Raw genomic sequence first — 22204 nt, forward strand, 5'->3', positions numbered from 1 at the left:
GTCAGAGAAACAATGGTACCTTGAAACTCAAAGGAATTGTTAAATTAAATAAATAAATGAGTCCACCACCCCATGCTGTTAGCCTGAACCTCCTCAGTCCTGACCTTCACTCCAGACCACTCAGGTCAGGAGAAAATCTCTAATTTAAAGCCAAGCCATTACTCCTGCCTCAGCAGCACTAGATAACACCACCTTCCTTTTGAAGAGTTAGACAACAAACACAACTCTTTAATGTATTATAGACCCAAAAACCAGGGAGGGGGAGATGGATGGTGGTGATGGTGTTCCTTCCCCTAGGGATTTGTGTAGTGCCTTCATTTGAGAGGCATTTCCCTCTTTGCCTGTGACTGCACAGACTGGGGGCTTTTCCCTGCTTTAAACAGAACATCCTCTGTTGTTTTCCAATTCCAGCTCTCTTACAGACTAATACACCTTCACAGAAAATGCAAAAACAACCTTCAATCAAAGATGATGCCATCCCAGCCACAGCACCCTTTTTGCATCAGCAAAAACCTTGTCAGGAAATTGTTGCTGCTTTTTATACCAGGGTTCCTGGAAATGAAAGTAAATCTTCAGTCCCTTCAAAATCTGAGCATAAAAACCTAATTAAGGTAAGGTTTTTACCTAACCTTGATTCATTTTCTATTAACCACTGAGAAATCTGATGACTTAAAATAATCAGACACCAACAGAGATAACAGCAACCTCCAAAATGTATTTTGAAGAAAAACAAAACCATGATTCCAAAGATCATTTCATTATTGCTGCTCAGAAAACAGATCAAGAAAGTGTGCAGTTTTATTTCACAGCACTAAAAATCCACATTTCAAGTTCTCCAAATGTATCCAGTTAGTACCAGTTCATTACAAATCTGCATCTGACAGCTCCATGCTAACCAGAACAGCAGCAGCTCTTACTGGACAGCAAAAATTCACTTGCCAGAAAGATTAACCATTTCACAAATTAAAATGTACTTCACACACATTGAAGGCCAGCCTACCAGAACACTGTTGGTATTTCCCATCAGTGAAAGCTTCCAGTTGCAGAAAGGTTGCAGAGAGAGTCCTTGACAGGTGTCTGAGATGAGGCCTCCAGAGGCACAGGAAGGAGGAGAAAGCATTATTTGTCTTGCAGGATGTGGGAATGTGCACTGCCAGGAGATGTGGCAGCCTGATCAAACACTGCAAACTGAGCTAGTGCACAACTTTGGAGAAGTATTTTGATCCATTTTAGTTTGTTTTCTTTTTAAAGTATCTAAACAAATGTCTTTGTTTATCAGACAAAAGGATCAGCACCTCCCCAGTGCTAAGAACCAGAGTAAGTGCCTGGAGTATTTACGTGTCCCAACACTCCCATAGTGCCACAATGGTGGAACATTTCCACACTGAGCCTCCAACTCTGCCAGAGGAGTGAGTCAGAGCATCCTCTAAACACAGATCAGAGCCCCAGCAGCAGATCTTCCTCTCCAGTTAATGGCTGACAGCCCCTGAAGAGAGAGCTCTTACAGGGGTATGAGGGACCCAGCTGCAAGGTGAAACAGGGAACAGCTGCTGAGGCATCACCCACAGAATTTAAACATACAATCAAGCTGCTAATGCACAAAGGGCACTCCACAACAGGAGCTTTTTGGTTCCTGCACCTCACCTGGCACACAATCAGAAAAGCAGTCAAGTGCAAGGTATTCCTCCCTCCATAAGGAAGAAGGATGTATCTTTTAACAAATGGGATGTCTTAAAATCAGTCTTGCTGAACTGACAACAGAATCTTCCATTCATCTCACATAGTCAGGCTTTCATCCCTTCTGTTCATGAATCATCACTGACTCAGAGAAGAAAAATATTTGTTCAAAGGTGGATTTTCTCACTCTCATATCTGTTCTTTCCAAACTTAACTGCCTTTAAACAAAGGCTCATTTCTTTATAGCCTGACTCAAATGTTGCAATAAAGTTCTTAACTGGGCTCTGTCACAACCATTTCCATCAGTTGACTTAGTCTCCAGGTAGGATCATGTGAAAAAGAAGACATGCAAAGGTGATTGAGCAGTAGTCATATGCAGGGGCTGACAATTATCCTGACCTATATTCCTCTGGTTGTTGCAGCACTCAACTCCTCCCTAACCATTTCCCCAGCTTCAGAAAGAGCTGTGGATTTTACACAGGCAAGTGCTGAAATATTTGAATCAGTATCTCCAGTGATCTCTGCAGCAAGTGGTGCTCTAATCAAACAGGGCCCTACAGCCACAGGTAGGGAAATGCCCTTAGCTCAGAGCAGCAGCAGAAACCAGGTGTTCCATTGCTCCTTAACTTACAGGATGTAAACATGAAGTGCTTTTATACAAGGTATATTTTATATTTTTATATATTTTATACAAGGTATATTAAGAAGAAAAAAATGACCAAAGGTTGAGTCCTCAAGAAAAAAATTTAAAAACCCATATACACTAAGTGTAACTTCTCCACTTGAAGTTTGGCTTTTTTCTGGTTTTGTTTTGGCAGCAGTTAAGTTCCCAGTTCTGGGGGGTGAGCCCACAAAAAGAGCCAATCAGGTGCACTATAGACATTTATACCCTCAAGTGCTGCAGGCCATGCTGTGGTAATCACTTCACCTCCTGCCCAGGAAACACAGCAAAACAAACCCCATTTACAGGCTGAGCTCTGAATGCTCATTAGATGGTGAGAGTGCACACTTCAAGAGCTACCAGCACCAAAAATCCATCCTTCATTTGCTTTGGGCCAACTTGGTCAGCCATTCCAGCCATTGCAGGTGATGAAGGAATCTTTTTTCTGACTTAATTCAGACATTTCTCATCAGCTATCTTCAGCTTTCCTTTTACTATCACACTGCAGAGCTCTAAAATACTTCCCAGCTTTCAGGCATAAGGGAACCTACTTAAAGTGCACTTCCTTTAAAATATCACCAGTCCTTCTATGCCATTCACCTCTTTAAAACCAGCAAGGTGGTTTTCAAAAAGCAAGGTGGCACATCAAATATGTAAGGCCTGCATAAGTGGCAGCTCATTTGGTGCCTTAAACTCAGCAGAAGTCAAGCCTCAGCCCAATCTTTATACAGTTCAAAAAACTGGATTTAGAGTTAGCAACAATTCCATTTCAAGCAGGAGGCTGAAGACATCAGAGGTGCTTTCCAGCCAGAGCTGGTAGGAAAACTGTCAGCACCTGGCCAGGACCGAGAGATTGAGAGCCATGGCACAGCCTAACCTGAATGCCCTGGCCCAAATAACACCAGAAATGGATGGTGTTAGTGAAAGGACACTCCAGAGTACTTAGACAATAACTGCTGCATTTCCCAGAGCACCTAAAAGGAAGAGTGGCTACTTTCCACTCTCTCACTTTTATTTCTTTTTTCCTACTTCTTTTTAAAGATAATTTACTTACCCTGGAGACTAACTTGCTATGCAGGATGGGTCGATGATGACCTTAAGACTTTTAATTCCTTGCCCCTTTTCAAGCAGGTGATGCATGCAGGAACTCCTCCTGCTTTAAAATGCCCCAAATAGAAATGGTGCTGTCCAGGCAGAAGTTGTTCAGCTGTGGAGAAGAACTATGTACCCTCTCCCTTCTAGAAGCTTGAGAAAAGGATCAAAAAAAGGTTTGAAATATTTCATGCGTGGCACAGGAAAATAGCAGCTAGAAACACAGGCAGCAGAAAGCAACACTGAATCAGTCCAACCACCTTCAGATTCAATAAAATAGAAGCTGCCCCAGCTCTTAAATCCATCTATGGCCCATTCATAACAGCAGTGACCAATGAAATCAGCTTACTTGCACATATAAACACACAGGTATTTGTGTCTTGCATCACGCATTTGTTACAACTTCCCTGTGACAGCAGTTGTTTATGCAGTTGTGCTTATGCAACAAAGAACCGGTGCACTGAGCTGAGACAACCCCCCAGATCTGCAAGGTTAGGAAGTCAACAGAGCAGCAGCAAATCATCCAAAGTGCTTGTTCCCAACAGCTGTGGAACTGAACCCAGAGCCACGTGAAGAGCACTTCACTCCCTCACAGCTCATCCACAGCAGTGACGTTGACCTGGGGCAGTTCGCACTCCTCTTTGAAGTGGCAGTTCTCCAGGATGTCCTTGTAGTAGTCCTTGAGGTCAGTGTAGGTGGAGGTGGTCTCGTTGGAGTGAAGGAAGGGCAGCAGTTTCTCATTGAGCAGCAGCTGCACCTGGTACTCCTCCTGGGAGGCGTTGGCGTGGTCGCAGTGGTAGAGCACGAACACCAGGTTGGCTGCGTAGGGCACGATGCGGCCGCTGCGGAATTTGCGCTGCGCCTGCCGCGCGTAGTTGGTGGCCAGGAGAGGCTCCTTGTCTTTGAAGTAACCCATCAGGGCAAGCAGGGGCTGGAGAGTCTCTGCATGCCCAACTTGGACAATCAAAGGTGAAGAAATGGGTTTGGAGCTACAAAAGAAAAGAACCAGAAGGGATGAGCAAGAGGTTGTGCCTTCAAACTCCAACGCGTGGCACAGCTGCCAGCGACCACGGCTAAGGGACACCTTGAACCTGTGAGAAAAACCTCTGTGGGAATTTCAGTCTGACATTTTAAATGCAGCTTCCTAAACCTTGTCCAAGTATTGATCCAAGACCAATGCAGTGAGGTTCAGCAAGTGCTGGGTCCTGCCCTGGCTCAGCCCAGGCCCTGCAGCTCCAGGCTGGGCAGAGAGGCTGGAAAGGGCCCCTGGGGAAAGGCCCTGGGGGCTGTGCCAGGGCTGGACAGGAGCCCAGAGGGTACAAGGCCTGTCCCCTGGGCTGGCTCTACTGAGGGACCCCAAGGGCTGTGCCCAGCTCTGGGCTCTCCTGGCCAGAGAGCCCTGGAGGGGCTGGAACATGTCCAGGGAAGGGGCTGCAGCTCACACAGTCAAGCCCTTCATTAGATGTGAAAGAGTCTCCTTCAAATCATCATCATCATTTATCAAATTTAGTCTGAAGACAGAAATCCAGTGATGCAGGACAACAGCTGTCCCTCCCCAGTTTAGCAGTCCAAATGAGCAGCAGGAACACTGCTCTTACCAATTCCTGAGGGCACCAAGCAGTCCAGGAGGAGATGATGCTCCCTCAGGAACAGGTCAGCAAATCAAGGCACTGACTCGTACCATGACCGAGGACAGCTTATGTAACAAAAGGTTACACAGTGCTCAGCCAGAGGGGAGATAAGAGCTGGCTTGCTGTGCCAGGAAGCACCAGCCAAGAGGAAAATCTGACCCTTGCTCCAGAGAAGGATGATGGCTTTTGAGGACCATTTCCAAGTGGCCCATGGAAATCCAGCACAGGTTAATACAGGTTTAGCTTTCAGGAGACACATCTTGACTGGTCTGAAAAGGAGGAGTTTCCTCAGCTCCTACCCAAAGCAATGGAGAAAGGGTTAAGTGGAAGATCTGCCTGGGGATTGGAACTTGGATCAGCCCAGCAGGAATCCAGTGCTGGCCAGGATGGGCCCTGCCAGCTCAGTGCACCCACGGTGTTTGTGCAGTCTGACACACACCTCGTACCACGCTCCTGTCAGCCTGAGCCCTTCTGACTCCACTCCTCAGACTCTCCCCTAGACAAAACATCCCTTAAAAACATATCCAACCCCTGCCTCTGTTTTCTGCTCAAAAGCAGCAGCCTTCAAACCACAAAGGTTCTCTGTGGAGGACACTGTATTTTTCCCCACCTATGCCTCTGTTGCACCAAGATCTTGACATTCACCCCACTCTTCCAGCTCCTCCAAAATCAATGTTCCTGCTCTTGTTCTCCTCTTGCTATTTATGATTCTTTCACTCACTTTCAAAATTATCAAGCTTTTGGATCTTTGAATCCCTTTCTCTTCCCTTCCCTCTCTTGTGCACTTGACCAGTTCACATGTATCCTTCCCACCCACACACACCTGCAGGGAAGTATTTTTAGGTTTTAGGACACATTCACACCCCTCCTGTCACAGCAGCCAAACACAGATGTCTGTGGAAGGAAACAGAAGGCCATTCCTTTGATCTCCTGCATTTTCCAGCTCAGAAGTCTCCAGGGCCAGAGGTGGCTTCTAGGTAAGGAATCCCTTCTTTGCCAAATCTCTCCTTCAATCCACATGCATTTCTAGCACACACAGTGTCCCGTGGCAAGGAGTTGCACAGCTTCACACACTGCTGTTAATTTTTCTTCTGTTGATTCCATGTCCCATTTAATCCATTCTACTCACAGCTTTGCAATAGTGTTTTTTTCCAAGCTGAGAAAGCCTAGCTCAGTCCTTCCAGAATTTTCCACATGAGCTGTATCCCTTTAGATCAGAGTATCAGAATGCACAATACTCAAGAACCATAAGCTACACTGAAATCAGTACTACATCCATGAGCTCTCTGCTTAATTCCTGATATCCAACACGGAATCATGGAATGATTTGGATTAGAAGGGACCCTAAAGATCATCTCATTCCAACTCCCTGTCAGGGACACCTTCCACAGGCCAGGCTGCTCCAAACCCCAGGTGCCTGAAGTTTGAGATATCTCAGACAGCTCCAACAACCTCCTAAGAGCCCCTGAGCAATAGGCTCTCCCACATTCTATCCAACAGCTGATAAGAAAATCATTTTTCCCCATGTGGATTATTTGACAGCTTGGCAGTTTTCCAGCCCAGTCAGTCTCCCCAGGTCCTTTCACAATCTTCCTTGTAGAAACACTTCAGCTTATTTATCTTGAATAAAACTGCCACACTTGCAATGCCATTGAACTTGTCAGCTCTTCTCAACATTCCAAGCAGGTCAGGTCTTTCCAGCTCTATCTCTGCTCGGAAAAATCAATCAGCTGTCCCAACCCTCATTTCTTGTTATTTTATCAATTTTTTCCCCTCTGTAAGGGCCTTTCCCTGTAACCCCAGCTGCCTGATTTCTTTAGATAAGGAAACCTGTTCAGAAGGATGTTTGGAAATCATGACTGTAGCTACCAGATCACCCTATTTTCTATTTGCTGATCCCTCCCAAGAGCTCCAAGAGGAATGTTTTCCTTTTAAAGAGCCACCCTAACACTTCTCAGGTGTATCAGATTCATCAAGGCACTCAGCACTACAACTCTGGAGCATTATTTCTACAAGACTGGCCTGGAATTCTGATTATCTCCTGGAGCTGCTTTTTAAATTTTTTCCTTATTTCTATGTATTTTCATGTCTTCCCAGCTGCACAGTGGTCTTGGTTTTGTTAACTAAAAGGGAAGCTGGGAATGCAAATATGCTGCTAGAATCTCCAGAACAACCTTACATAGGCATTACTGACTCCACAGGGAATGGATTTCACATCTCACCACTCAAAAGAGGCTTCAGAAATGCTAAGACAAAAAAAAAAAAAAAAAAGAACATTCTGGCTATCAATGCTGGCTTTAAGGAAAGTTCAGCTTGACTTTCCAGGTGATGCTAAGCAGGAATGTTGAAATGGAAGTAAATCACAAAAAAATAGAGCAAAAAAATAAATCATATAAAACCAGCAAGGCATATGTTTGCAAAGCAGGAAACAAATTATAGCACAGACAAGTTTTTAAGAACAAGGGAAGAAGTAGTGGGAAAAGAAGGACTGAACAAGGTGCTCACTCTCAGTATAGCTTGACTTTTTCCTTCACTTGCTTTAGTCTCATAAAATCCTCATGCCAAGAGGCCAAAGAGCCTTGGGAGGCTAAACAAACCTCTCCCACTCAGCACCATCCCACTGGATTAGTGTAATGAAGATTAAAACTGCTTCCTGATACAGCCCGAGCCTGAGTTCTCCACAGCCTCCTGAAGCCAGCATGCCTGGTCTTGGAGCAGCACTGGTGATTTCCCAGACTCTTCCAGCACTCCCTGTTCAGGGACAGGCTCTGGACTCCAGCTCAGATGTGGTTTCCTATCACCCAGCAATGACAATCAAAGGGGCCATCAAGGTCACACTGCAATATTTTTAATTGTGGGGACAATGATGACAGATTATGTCTTCAGAGAATACCCACAGGCAAAGGTTACCACTGTCCCTGCATTCCTGATAAGGGCAGAACAAACAACAAAACAGTGATAAACAGTAGCACAGGTTAATAAAATATTAATGGCAGGCCAGATGTTTGCATGCTCAATTTACCTCCCAATCTATCAATGACTCAGCATCTTGCTGGAAGCATCAAAGTTCTCAACATTGCACTCTGGCAATTACTAATGGCATTTCCATCCACCTTTCCTCTCCTTTTTATTTACTAGTACATGGCTTGAGAAAGCCCACTGAGGAAATCTCATTCCCACCTTTGAAGGGATTGTGCATAAAACTCTGCCATAAAATATCAGGAGCTTGTGTCAAAGTGATTGGTTTCATATTCATTTCATGGGGCATTTCCAAGTGAGCAGAAGGGGCTCTCAGGAAGCAGAGCACAAGAGGGTTTCACTGGAGAGATGTGCTAGCTCCTGAACTGCCCACATTTGGGGTTTTATGTTGTTTTTTGTTTGGTTTTTTTACCTTTTAAGTAAATCTGACCACAGATGAAAATGAAGAAAGTACTGAACAATTCAGAAGCACAACCCCAAAAGCTAAGTCTCACCATTGGGGGGGAAAAAAAAGCATCATGGAAAAGCACAGATGTGGGATTTATCATCCAGGTAAATTCTAGCTCTCCTGGATCTCAGCAAATTTGGGTTTAACTCTGAATCTTTTGCATCAATTCACTCATCCTCCAGAGCAGATCATTCCTACTCTTCCCAGGACTACTGATAGTCCATTTTCCATATGGAAAAAGTGAACTCTCTTTTAACCAAAGTTTATTTCCTAAGCACTGACTGGATTTTCAGTTAAAAATACCTCAAACCCCAGGAAATAGTGGGATAAGATGAAACACTTCCTGCAGCAAAGCTCAACCAGCCAACCTTCAAACCTCATGTAAAAATCCCTCCAACAACTGCACAGAAGGCAAGATTTACCACCTGTTTAACAAGCAAGTTTAGTCTACATGCTGTCCCTTTTCTCCCTAATAAAAAGGTTGGTCAAAGGACTCAAAACCTGCTTTCAACTATGGGATGAATTCTTCATCCTTCTCACTTCCCCCTGTGATTTATTTCATGGAAAAAAATAAGCTGGACAAACCCTAAACATAGCAGGAAGCAGCAGAGATCAGGAAAGGCAGTGGTGGCACTCAGAGGGCAGCAGAAATATTTAACAGTGCTAAAGCTCAGAGGGTTTTCACCAGTGGGAAAAAGAATAAGAAAATTACAAAATATTTATCTATCAAATAGTATTAAGTCCTCATAGGGCAAAATTTCTACCATGAATAAAAGACAGCCAATCATTCCCAGAATCAGCACCAATACAAGAAAATGCCACCACTAATACTGACAGCAGAAAATTTTCATCTGTTGCAATAAGGAACAAGCTCACTCATGACAAAAGCAAACTTGAAAAGCTGACTAAACGTCACAAAACTCATTAACAACCCTAATTGAAAGGCTCTTATCTAGTCCTGCAACACTTTATCAGCTGGAGGTAATTAGGCTAGGCCTCCTTGTGTTTCACTGGGAGCTGCTGCACTTTCAAAGAGTCTTTCCTGGCTGACACCACCTCTGCCATGTTTCAGACCTCAGAGGTAAAATGCATTCCTGCAGCAGCACCACAATAATGCTCAGTGTTGATCCATCATGAGCCAAAACCAAACCAAGAGGCTGCTGGCACTTGGCAAAGCCTTTCTGCCCAAGGTGGACTCTGGTCAGACCAGCTCATTTGCCTGTGGCTTGCCTAGGGACTCTTGACTTTGGCTTTTTCATTCTTCCATGAAAAGGTATGACTATCAAAGTTGCTCAGGATTATCTGAAGAAGTATCCATAAACTAATTACTGTGAGATTGAGGACATGCTGGGGAGTCTGAAAGGCCCAAGAAACTTGAAATCTCTACTTCTGGGTAGACAGATGAACAGCCCCACTCCCAGGGCAGAGCCCTGGGCTGCCCAGCTCTCTGGGAGAACGTTTGAGAGATTGCTGACCTCTCTCAGTGAATGAGACACACACATCAGACATGCAGCCACAGGGGTGCTGCTGAATGTGCCACAAGTATCTGTGGTGAATTCCACACCTCTGGCCTCCCCAGAAGCTCCCTTCAGTCATGTCAGAAGTCCCCTCTTTGAAAGATGGAGCAATCAAAGCCAAGCACACACCATGATGCAGAGCTGCTGACTGAGCCATGGACTGGTTATTAATGAAAGCCATCCCAGCAGCACTGAAGGAAGGGGTTTTCATAAAAAATCTGGCTGAATATTTGGAACCTGAGCAGAAGGGGATTTTCAATCTAATTATTTCATTGCTGCTGCATATGTGGAAGCTTTTTGCTCACTTCCCTTGGTAGAGTTTTGAACTGTGAAGTGGTTTTAGATCATCCATTAGACTCCTTTGTACTGACTCATAGGTTTGAAGGAACAATCAGGGCACAGCATTAAATGACTCCTGAGAGGTACCAATTGTGTTGGTAAGTGACCTGCAAAGAGGAAGGCAAATTACATGCAACAATAAAAGCTACCAATAAATTGGCAAATTGGGCTGTTTACCATAAATCACAAAGATCACCTTCAATTGATCTTGAATCATATTCAAATGAGTCCTTTTTTTAGTACCTTGGAACCATTTACTCTCTCAGAGGAAACCATCACCAAATATTTTGCAATGCATATGTACAGCTAGGCTGGTATTATCAACACACACTGCAAATCCTGAGATGGCTGCACAAAGCATCCTCCCAATTTCCAGGGCCTTATGGTAACCCTTTTGGACAGTACAAGCAATAATATTTCATCTTCTTTCACCAGAAGAAAATAGTAATGGTAAATATTTGAAGCTAGAAGGAAAAAAAGAGGAAAGTCTAAAAGAGCTTTAGTGAATAGCTGATGTGCTTTAAAATGTGCCACAACTGATTTGCAAATCCACCTCTGCCCAAGTGTGCAGCTGCAGAGATTTCAGTGAAAGGTAATTCCTCACCAGCTTCTCTGGCTATTTTCTATCCCCTTGGGAAAAACCACAATTCTTTATAAATGTGAAGACATAAGACAACTGCCCAACTATGCCATTTCAGCAGAGCAAATCACACAGGTTTGATATGGGACAAGAGAAACTTTCAACCAAAGTCTATTTCTTAAGCAGAAATATTTTCATTTTATATACATCTCATCATGTTTTTGTAACAAAGAAAATTTGTATGGAAGAAAGAGTCCTGGCCCCCAACCTTTCCCTTTCACAGCTTTGAACAGTAAGACCTGCACTGAAGAGACTATTCCCAGTTTAAACCCCAGAGTTATACTGGAATTCACATGATGGAAGAGCCTAAAAACACCTGAAACTTTTGCACTGCAAACTGAAAGTGGGACTGATCACTGCAAACTGAAAGTGGGACTGATGAACAATTGGTATTTATTACCACCTTCATCACGTTCTTAAGAATACACTAACCAAAAGGAAGGGCTTTCTACCAAGGAAATAAAATCCAACTTTGATAAGGCAATTAAGTTTGGTGATAAGATTGCAAGGGCAACAGTCACTTCATGGAAGAAACAGGTTCTCTTTTTAATTTCACTGGGAATGAAAACAGATCAAAGCTATTGAACATAAAGGCATAAAGTATGCTACAAAAAATGCAACTTTGCCAACACTGCTCTCCACTGTCAAGTCTGGAGCAGCACAGATAATCCACATCCCTCAGCTTCTTCCCAGAACAGAAATGCTTCCCTTTTTACTTCTGGATAGCCCAATCTAAGCTTTCCAAAAAGAAAAGAGATTTTGGAGCAAAGATAATGCCCTGGAAGAAAATTTCTTTTTCTTAAATGTTTTGGAGTAATTTCTTAAATTTTTAGAGCAAGCAGCCAGTTATAAATCCATGTTAAACATTGAAACAACGTTCTACTGAAAGACATTTCACCATCACAAAAGCTCATTTCTGGAAAAGCTGCAAAAATGTTTAACCTGCTGCCTTGAAGTTGACCATCACCATAAAAAGAAAACATACAAATAAAAAGATATATAAATAAGTCTCTCATTTTCATTGTGCTCTCACACTGCCACAGGGTGTCTCTCTCCATAGATGAAAGAGAGCAATCTCTCTCAGTAGATGAAGCAGGATTAGCTGCACCTCTGCTGCCTAGATTCCAAGGGAGACAGGCTGGTAGATTCCCACATGCTCTCCAGGGTTACCCAGCCCGGTTCATTCCCAGCTCTCCAGCGCTTTACGACTGCCACCTTCTGTTGTGGAAGGGAGTAACACATTCCCGTGGCACTCGGCTTTCCACTTCTGTTTAGGATGAGGCTCGTCCTGAACACTGCTCAGCCAGCTCGGAGTTTTACAAGATTTAGGGTCCTGATTCTCTACATTCACTGCCTGCTTCCCTCTGTGATAGCAAAACACGAGAGGCCCCGGTGTTGCAAATGAACTCCCACAGCCAGTGCTGAAACAAAGTTACCTCTGTGCCTGGGAGCTCTGCCTCAGATATCTGCTCTGCCCACCTCCCAAAAAATCAGAAATCTCCATCTGTACCTCTTCCTTCCAATGACAGCTCTAGGGTTTTTAAAAATTGTTATTATTAAGCTTACAGGGATGTTTGATAGACACACAGCTGCAATTAGTGTGTGTAATGTAAGGATTGAAAGGCTCTCACTGCTCAAAGAGGAAATGACACTCAAAGGGAACAAAATTGATCACTCTCCTTCCATTATACAATCTTATGGCCCTGTCCTTCATATCCTTTACTTCTATAAAATTTCCATACTAATCTGTTAAGGTGTTAATTCATGTGACTGATTATTAACCATGAATTTCTAATTGTTCCGTTTACACAAGAACATGAACACAAGCTGTAAATTAACATTTAAGCAACAAATTATTTTTAACAAGGACATTTTTAACAAGAAAGCTCTATTATTTGAATTAATTGTCTTCTCTCAAACTGCAAGAAGAAAACACCACTATCAGGCAGCAGTCCCCTGAAGGCCTGTGTGGATCAGCAAGTTGAAAGATGGAAATACTTGAGCTGAGCACAAAAGCATCAATGAAAGCAAAAAAATATACTCTACAAAGTAATGCTGCTCCAGTAAAAACTGTATTCTCACTGTTAAAATTCTTCTAGGAGTTGCTACATTCAGAAGTACTATACTTCCTTTCAATGAAATGCAGCTCAGAATGAGCACAGAAAGCTCATACCCAAAGCACTGCAGGCTCTTGATTTACCTTTTGCTCTCCTCCACTGCTTTGTCCAAGTGCTGGAAGATATCTTGGAATAAAATGCAGCTGGAGCGACTGTTGATGTCATAGCCATAGCCTCTCTTCCAGTACTGCTTCAGGTCATTCAGGTATTCCAGCACCTAAAATTGGAGTGCATAAGTTTTAATTGCTGCACCAAGGGAAAGCAAAAAGCTCACAGCTGGAGCAATGACACAAAAACAACCCCAAACATCAGGGCTCCAGTTCAAACCACTTCAGCATAAAACCACGTCACTGTGATATTGTCTGAGAAATCCTCTTTGCCCAGGATTTTGTCCTGGGAAGCTGAGAAGCCTCAGAGAGGAATGAAAACAATAATTACCTGATTGCTGCTCCTGTGTTTGCTGCTTTGGAATGTGGCTTGGGCATTGTTTACCAACAGGTGAATGTTTGATTGGTACCATGTGAATTGTTTTTAATGAATGACCAATCACAGCCAGCTGTGTCAGACTCTGAGTCAGTCACAGGTTTTTGTTATTCGTTCTTTTAAAACCTTCTGATGTATCCTTTCTCTATAGTTTAGTACAGTTTTAGTATAGCATTCCTTTAATATAATATCATAAGTAATAAATCAGCCTTCTGAGAACTTGGAGCCAGATTCTCATCTCTCACCACATCCTGGGCACCCTCACAAACACCACAATGCCAGACCACAGATCAAAGAGTGACCAAATTCAGCATCTGATAACAATCACAAAAACACCCTGAGGTGCTGCACATCACAAGACAACCACTACCCACTGCTTTTTTAGCACTTCTGATTTTGCCTTTGGCTTGCCATTCTTCTCACAGAATCCACCCCACACCTTTAGCCCAGCTTGTTTTGTGTCTGTTTTCAAGTTCCAGAGACTTGCACACACCTCAAGTAGACAGAACTGTGCCTTATTCAAGAGCACGCAGTGCTCTCCACATTCTCTGTTCCTTTCCTGACAATTGCTGGCATCAAAGCCATTTCCCACCTCCCTGCTGAGTTATTTATAACTAGACTGAACAGGGCAGGTCTCAGCAGAAGCCCATGGTGACCCTGATCCTCTTAGACACACCTACCCATGCAAAGGTCTCCTCTTTTCCCAGGGGTATAAATGTTCTTAAGAGCCTTGGGGGAGCCTTACTGAACATCAAAAGTTACAGCAAACAATTTTGAAAGAAGAGGAACAAACATTTGTCTCATTTATCTGGGTTCTGTCTTGGTTTAGAGAGCTGATAGACCCCATAACCAGAGAGTCTTAGAGGCCCTGGAAGACCTCATTTGATGCACCCTAGTGTGAATTCTATCATGTGATTCTACCCTGTGAAAACCACAGATTATAGAAAGGTTTGGGATGGAAGGCCAGTTAAGATCTCCTCATTCCAAACCCTCTGCCACAGGCAGGGACATTTTCCTCCAGAGCAGGGTGCTCCAAGCCTCACATACCTTGGCATCTTCTTCACTGAAGAGTGAACACCACGGGGAGGTCACATTTTTTATGGCCAGCTCATAGGAGCAGGTGAGAAAAGCCACTTGAACAAGATCTGCAATAAATCCAACAAACAAGCAAGAGATAAATCACTGCTAGACAAGTAGCAGCTTCCTCTCCTCAGTTTACCTCTAAAATGAATTGCAATTACTGTTTGGCAATACAAACAATGAAATCCAATAAATATTTGGCAGGACAAAGACCAAGCACCAAAAATACACAGTTTAACAGAATTATTGTGCAAAATCCAAATTTTGGACTGCAAGCTCTAGGCATTACATCATTCTAAGAGGAAGACAAGAGCATTCCACATTAAATGCTGTCCATCTGCTGATGTGAACCAGGTGTCAGCTGCTGGTGCAGCCACACAGGTCAGAAGAGTCAAAGGGAAGATGTGAGCTCATGGACAACACCCCCTCCACATCAGCAGTTGTGTACAAGCAGCATCAGATTGAACTTTGTCTCCAGCATGTCCCTGATGCTGCAATCCCAACAGCAACACTTATTTTGGGGGGCTTTTCCCCAGGGAAAATCCAGCACTTCTGCTCTGAACAGGAATTAACACACAGGGCTGCTTTTCCTCAGGTCATTTATGGGCTGGAGTTGTAACGGGTTTCACAAAAGCAAAATGAAAACATTCAAATCCCTCCAAAACCAGGTAAAGCTGATTTCATCTACAGGAAAGATGTTTTCAAGCATCTTTTTCTTCTGACCATTATCCAACAATCATTCATTACTGCAACACCAAAACAGATATTCTCATGCACTTAATTAGAGACTGCATCTCCAAGTCACAGCCACTCTAAATCACCTACTCTGCATAACCACACATCTTGGAAGCTGCTCTTGGCCAGCGTTGGAGCCAAAGGCACCTGTGACAGGAATTCCTTACCTGCATTTAGCTCCTCCTGTGGCAAACACAAGGCACCAGCCACCTTTTCCAGGACCTTCTTCATCTCAGGCCCCTCTTTGAAGGCGTTCACCTGGCCCATGGCCGTGTCATTCTCCTCCACCAGCACCACAAACTTGGCGCAGTGATCAAAAAACCGCATCAGGGAGTCGTTAACTTCAACCTCCACCTCTGAAAGCAAACGTGGGCGTCAGGGGGAGCATCACCATCCCCAAAGGCACCAGGACGTGACACCCACCAAGGGACAGGCCACCCACCACAGCTGTGTCCCTATGGAGGGGATGCAGGGTCCCCCTCCACCACAGGGAAAGCAGGGTACATCCCCAGTGTCTCCGAGAGCTCCCTCAGGGAGGGATTCCTCCAGCCACCCGGGGGAAAGCAGGAGTCCCCCAGACCCTCAGGGTTGGATCATGGCTCCCCCAGGGCTCCCTCAGGAGAGGGATGGAGCTCCCGCAAAGAGGCTGTGAAGCATCCCCATCCCCTTTGGTGGAGTCGGGAATCCCAGAGGCTGCCCCAGTCCCTCAGAGAGGACACGCGAGCCATTCCCTCAGGGCATGGGTCTCCCTCACCCCTCAGGGAGCAGGCCCCAGAGAGCACGGAAAAGCACGGGAGTCCCCCCATCCCCTTGGGACAGCTGGGAATCCCTCAGCCCTTCATGAAAAGCTCCCCCAGGGAAGGGGGTGGGTGTCGCTCACTCACCGTCGCCGCCGAAGTCGAGGGTGGGCCCGAGCCCGCGGCGGAAGGCGGCCCCGCTCTGCAGGCAGCGGTGCTTGGAGCTGCTGGCCAGCGCCAGACGGCGGCGGGCGGCGAACAGCGCGGGGAAGCGGGCGGCCATGCGCCGGGCCAGCTGCTCCATGTCGCGCCGGCCCTGCGGCGCCAGCCGCCCGTCCAGGCTCTCCTCGTACCACATGGGCCACTCGGCCAGGGCGGCGGCGGCGGGGCAGGCGGCGGCTCCCGCGGCCCGGCGGAGCAGCCGGGCGTGCAGCTCGCCCAGCCGGCGGATCTGCCCGGCCGTGGGGTAGCGGGTGCCGTGCCGGAGCACGGCGCGGAGCTGCAGCGGAGTGCAGGAGGCGGGCAGCGACCCGCCCGCCCCGGGACCCAGCGACAGCGGGTCGCTCACCAGGTGCGGGTTCACCTCCTCGTAGCGGGACTTGGTGCCGAAGTAGCCGCTCAGCCCCGCGCTCGCCAGCGGCAGGACGAGGAGCAGCAGTAGCAGACCGGCTTCCCGGCGAGGCGCCATGGCTGCAACTGCGCGGCTGCCGCAGGAAGAGGCGGAGCGGGGCCGCCTCTTCACGGCTTCAGCTGCCCCAGGGCCCGCCCCAGCCCCAGCCCCAGCCCCAGCCCCAGCCCCAGCCCCAGCCCCAGCCCCTTCACGGCATCACTCGCCTCAGGCCAGCTCCTCATGGCTCCTGACAGCATCACCCACTCCATCCCGGCTTCAGCCATCCCCTCTCGGCTTCACGCGTCCCCTCACGGCTCCGTCCGCCCCAGCCCGGGGCACTCGTACCCAGGCGGGAACCCTGAGGGGAGCCATGAGCTGTCTGACCTACTTTGGCATCTGCTTTGCCTCTATGGAGCCTCGCTGGCCTCACGGAGCTCAGTAAAAACAAAAAAGTCGATACACAGTCAGACACGAGGGGAATGGTTTAATTCCTCTGTACAGGTAGAACAACTGGATGGATTGCAGTAGGGAAACAGAGACAAGGTATGTTGTCTTTCTCTGTCTGTAAAAATCAGAGCAAATCCCGTGAAGCAGATGGGCTCAGGACAACCCAACCTTCTTCTTGGTGGTCAGTATCCAAGATGTGCTAGTTTTGAAAAATTTAAAATTGCTCCTCTTTCTTCTCTGCAGTTGTGCAATGTATTATCAACTCTTAAGGTTTCCTATTGCTATTAATGCACCTTGTTCAACTGGTAACAGAATGTGCTGCTGTCCCTTGGAGTCTTGTTTTAGAGAATCTATCTGTTGACATAAAGCAACAGCAGAAACTTGCTAACAAATGCCCACCATGTTGTATTTAAAAAATTAGTCTAATTAGCTAAATATTAAGACCACTTCAGTCAAAACCCTGGGCCTAGGCCATGCTGGGAATGGGGCAAGTGAGAATGTGGAAGATTCTTTAAAGAATGTGGAAGAACTTTAAAGCTAGGCTCTGTTTCTCAGAGCTCTGTGAAAATTTCAGCCATGATGTGAATATCTCCAACATTAGAGAAGCTCTGGCATAGATAGATTTTTAAAAAGTTAGTACAATCTTCTCTTTATTGCTTCTTCATTCATCCCAAACCAGGAACACTGCCAGGGACTGCAGCTCCCCTCAGAATTCACTTGATCCTCCAACATGAGCAACCAAAGCCAAGAAGGATCTTTCACAGGTGTTTTTGGCTCTTTTTTTGCTAAAAAACAGCTGGATGGCACTCAAGGTAAGGTGGTGATGCTGTGAGGGGATGGGAGGTGGCTGCTGCAGGGGTTGGTAGCGTGGGGCATGTGGAATTTCCATAGAATCTCTTGAGTTGGAAGGGACACACACAGAGCAAACCACAGAATCCAAGGGTCATTGAGGTAAGAAAAGTGTTCCCAGCCCATGGAGTCCCAGCTATGCCTGATACCCACCTTGTCCCCAGCCCAGAGCACTGAGTGCCACCTCCAGCCCTTGCTGGGACACCTGCAGGGCTGGGCACTGCAAAGCTCCCTGGGCAGCCCCTGCCAAGGCCTGAGCACCCTTTGCATGCAGAAATTGCTGCTGCTGTCCAAGCTGAGCCTCCCCTGGCCCAGCTTGAGGCCCTTTCCTCTTGTCCTGTCCCTGTTCCCTGGGACCAGACCCTGATGTCCCCCAGGCTGCACCATCCTGTCAGGGAATTATGGCATGATAAAGACACCCCTGAGTCTCCTCAGAAGAGTCCAACTCCTTTTAACTCCCTTTTTTAGTTCCCAGCAAGAGCAGGTAGGAATAAGCAGCTGTGTAAAAACAAGTGGGAGCAGGAACTCTGCAGCCAGGGATGCTTCCAGCTGGGAGCTGTGTCCAGAGAGCCACCAGTACTGGTTATAAAGGCAGGATCCCAGGGTGTGTGAGGCTGCAGGAGCTCAGTGGGCACCTGGTGTCCCCTCCCTGCTCCAGCAGGGCCATGCCAGAGGCCAGGGCACAGCATTGTGTGCAGCCAGCTGTGGCCCAGCCCCAGGGAGGAGAGCCCCCAGGCTGTGTGGGCAATGTGCTCAGGGCTGGGCAGTGCCCAGGGCAGAAGTTGTGCCTCCTGTGCAGGGCAATTGCTGGGCTCAGGCCCTGCCCGTGGCTCTGGGGCCATTGCTGGGCCCCGGAGCAGAGCCTGGGCCCTGCTCTGCCCCTCCCTGCAGACACTCAGTCACAGCCTGCTGGCACTGCTGGCAGCATGGAATGATGGCATTGTAATCACCCATCCAGAAAAGCTTAGAGAGGCTTAGAAAAGCAAAGGATAAAAAGAAGCATCCTGTGGAAAAGCCTGAGCAGCGCAGTGGTGACACATCAGGTTATAAAACAGTTTGGGCAAAAGCATAAGCAAAACATCCCCATGCTGATTATACCCATTTTCAGCTAAACCCTCACTACTGAATAGATACCAGCTTGTAGCTAAGGAAACAGAGTCATCTGAGCTTTTGGCCCACAGCACATCCAGGGGAAACCTGTGTTTTATTCAGTCAGACTTTACTCCCTGCCTGCTTATTCAGGCTATTGCTTCTGCAGCTGAGAATTTTCAGTGAATAAATAAATTTTCATGATCTATTTAGTCCACTAGTGAAATTCTGTTGGAAAGTGTGTGCCTCACCTGTCTCCCACCTCCTCAACATCCAAATAAAGTGTTAGTGCAAGAGTGTGCTATGGCTCAAACAGGGTAGGGAAAGCCTGTAATGGTGAAAGAGAAAGGAAAAAGAAAATATGGGAATAAATAAGTGGTTTAAAGCTTCTGGGCAAAGTTATGGGCTCTCTGTTAGAGCAGGGCAGTGTGACTCAGCTGTCTCCCAGTGACTCTGTCCAGGGCTATTTGGCCCCTTTCCTGTGGCTCATTTAGTTTATATTGGACATATCTCCCACAAATCACTTCTAGCATATCATCTTTTATTACAAAACCAGCATGAGACTACATGCAGTGTTGCTTTGAAACCTATTGAGGCTATTTGATAAATACTGAGAAAAATACCCATTCCATCTTCTGCATAATTATTCACTGCAAGGAATCTGTAGTTGGTTTTAGTAGGAAAAGGATTTTGCATATTACATATAATATTTTTCATATTATAGTGTGCCTGTGAGCTGCTGGGAGGGAGAAAAAGAGAACTCAAGGAGTTTTCTGTCACAGACTGTAAATGTGAAGTTAAAAGGTAATTAAATAAAAACTGGTTTGTAATCCCAGTTTCTGTTCCACAAAGGGACTTCTGTGTTCTGAGTTGTCAAGGGCAGACAGTCACCCTCCATGGGATCCCTTCCTTGCTCCTCTCACATCACATTAAATCATCACAGCCTATGGTATCCCATTAATGTATTTTGATGGTTTCACAGGATGTTTTCTATTAGGACAGGAAAATCTTATCAAGAAGATGATATTCCATGAGGAGTTGCAACCCCTGTAGCTCATATCCCAAAACTCTGGACAAAGCATTTACACAACAGCCACATGGCCATTTTCACCCTCCACAAGTATTGTGATGTTCTTTTTTTGGTCTTTGTGGCTTCTTTACATCTAAGTTGGAGGCCAAAACCATTTACAAATGTGCCTGTTCCAAATGCAACATTATCAGATTGTTTTCTCTTCTGTTTTCCTTTATTGTTTTTATTTTTTCTTTCCATCTTTAGTCTGGTGCTGCTGAGGGTGGTGAGTTCATGACTCACATTTCCACAGCAGCATTTTTTTTTTGTTCTCTTGCAGTGCAATCAAATAGCCCTGTCCTGAATAATTTCCTCATTTCTGCTTCATCTATGGATTTTCTGTAGAGGTACATCCATTTCCAAACCAAGCTCTATTCAAAATGCAACTGAGAGAGGTAATGTACCAACCTCTTCTGAAAACCCTTTTTTTTTTTTTCTTATAAACCCTTCTGCTCCTCACTGCTTTGCTGGCCTGTAATTGCCATTAATGGAAGTGTATTTCTTTAGCAATGAAAGGAGAGAAAACCCAAATTTTCCTGTGTCCCCAGCTGAGTGTATGCCAGGTCCCTGCTGCTCCTTTTGGGGTGTGGGCTCTCCAGAAACACTTTCTGCTCTTCTGGGCAGTCCTGTGCCTCATGTGTGTGTGTGTGAGTAGGGACAGTTTATTCTCACAAGGAAAACAATTGGTTTTTCCATAGCTGATGCCACATTTTGGTTAGCAGTGAGAGAACTGGAAAAGGAATGGCACACATAATTACTGCTTTCTGCAGAAAGGGCTGAATTCAGATCTCACCCATGCTGTCCTGATGGAGAGAGAGTGCTCCACATGCTCTCCCCTCGGGCACAGCACCATTTTAAAGTGTGTGACACAGTGCTGTTCCCCCAGAAAACACAGAAACCTCTGGGGATCCCAAGTGGTTTGACCTCTTTGCAAGCAGAGTTTCTGGTCTTGCAGTGTGGCTTCACCCTGTGTGGGCAACATTGTCAGCATGGCCACCCCATAATTATGTGGTTGCCTTTCTGGAACATGGCAGGCCCTTCCAGTTCTGTAGCATAACCCTATGTCAGGCTTTGGAACAGCTTGGAGATTCAAAAACCCAGAGATAAATTCAGAAAGCCTCAAAACCCAGCCAAACTGGGTTTTCCAAGGGTAAAAGTAAATTTAGAGTTTCCTTTTCCACATAAGTAAGAGGAAGATAGAAACTACAGAAACTATGTGGACCTGTGCTCTATATATGGAAAGGTAAATTTCTTGGTTGTATTTTCACCAAAATACAGGCACAAAGAAAGCTCAAAGATTCAGGCATGCTAAAGGCAAGGGACTGTTCAGGATAGTCAATCATGTAAGAACTGGACAGGACAAGGGCAAAGGGCCTCAAGCTGGGCCAGGGGAGGCTCAGCTTGGACAGCAGCAGCAATTTCTGCATGCAAAGGGTGCTCAGGCCTTGGCAGGGGCTGCCCAGGGAGCTTTGCAGTGCCCAGCCCTGCAGGTGTCCCAGCAAGGGCTGGAGGTGGCACTCAGTGCTCTGGGCTGGGGACAAGGTGGGCACTGGGCACAGCTGGCACTCCATGGGCTGGCAGGGATTTTCCAGCCTTAGGGATTCTGGAATTCTATGAACCAGCAAAAGCAATTAATTAATTAATTAATCCAGTTCTTTTTAGTATGGTTCTGTCGGACAGGGTTTGGGCTTGGATGGCCCAAAGAAGACCAGGGTAAGGAAGTTTGCTGACAGCACAAAGCTTGACAGTGCCCCAGAACAGAGAACAAGTCAGAGATAGGATGAAGTTTAACAGTGAGAAATTCTTGCAGCAAGCAGGGATTTCTGCTGCAAATCCAAAGCTCAGAGGGACAAAGGAAGAGAAAGGCTTGAACAGATCAGCAGATCTCCAGGGAGCTGGGAGCCCTGGCTGTGGCACAGCCACCTAATGGCAAACAGGAGTTTGGGGCAGGTCAGAAGTGACATTATCAGCACACAGGATGAGATTAACACTCCCCACTGGGGA

The 22204-nt window shown here is 46.0% G+C and overlaps 1 protein-coding gene and 1 long non-coding RNA gene across 2 annotated transcripts; one reads left to right on the forward strand and one right to left on the reverse strand.

Moving 5' to 3' along the window:
* Positions 1-695: 695 nt before the first annotated feature.
* On the reverse strand, positions 696-16858 carry MINPP1 (multiple inositol-polyphosphate phosphatase 1). Its single transcript, XM_071438561.1, has 5 exons — positions 16284-16858; positions 15567-15755; positions 14632-14729; positions 13185-13318; positions 696-4419 (listed from the first exon to the last, which is right to left on the reverse strand). The coding sequence occupies exons 1-5, from the start codon at positions 16822-16824 to the stop codon at positions 4020-4022; spliced, it is 1362 nt and encodes a 453-aa protein (XP_071294662.1). The 5' UTR covers positions 16825-16858; the 3' UTR covers positions 696-4019.
* Positions 16859-16982: 124 nt separating this feature from the next.
* On the forward strand, positions 16983-21806 carry LOC139595295 (uncharacterized). Its single transcript, XR_011680994.1, has 3 exons — positions 16983-17289; positions 17873-18005; positions 20481-21806. It is a non-coding gene; the product is annotated as an uncharacterized lncRNA (long non-coding RNA).
* The last annotated feature ends 398 nt before the right edge of the window (positions 21807-22204 follow it).

This window comes from Agelaius tricolor, unplaced genomic scaffold (assembly GCF_023055355.1).
Source record: "Agelaius tricolor isolate 1412-34295 unplaced genomic scaffold, bAgeTri1.0.p SCAF_13, whole genome shotgun sequence".
Lineage (NCBI taxonomy): Eukaryota > Metazoa > Chordata > Aves > Passeriformes > Icteridae > Agelaius > Agelaius tricolor.

What these genes read in the sequence shown, in the direction of transcription:
- MINPP1 (XM_071438561.1), bottom strand. Translation starts at nt 16,824, where the DNA reads ATGGCGCCTCGCCGGGAAGCCGGTCTGCTACTGCTGCTCCTCGTCCTG. An exon ending in CCTCGACTTCGGCGGCGACG is followed by an intron (nt 15,756 to 16,283) that starts GTGAGTGAGCGA and finishes GTTTGCTTTCAG; the next exon opens with AGGTGGAGGTTGAAGTTAAC. An exon ending in TCAGTGAAGAAGATGCCAAG is followed by an intron (nt 13,319 to 14,631) that starts GTATGTGAGGCT and finishes CTCCAATTTTAG; the next exon opens with GTGCTGGAATACCTGAATGA.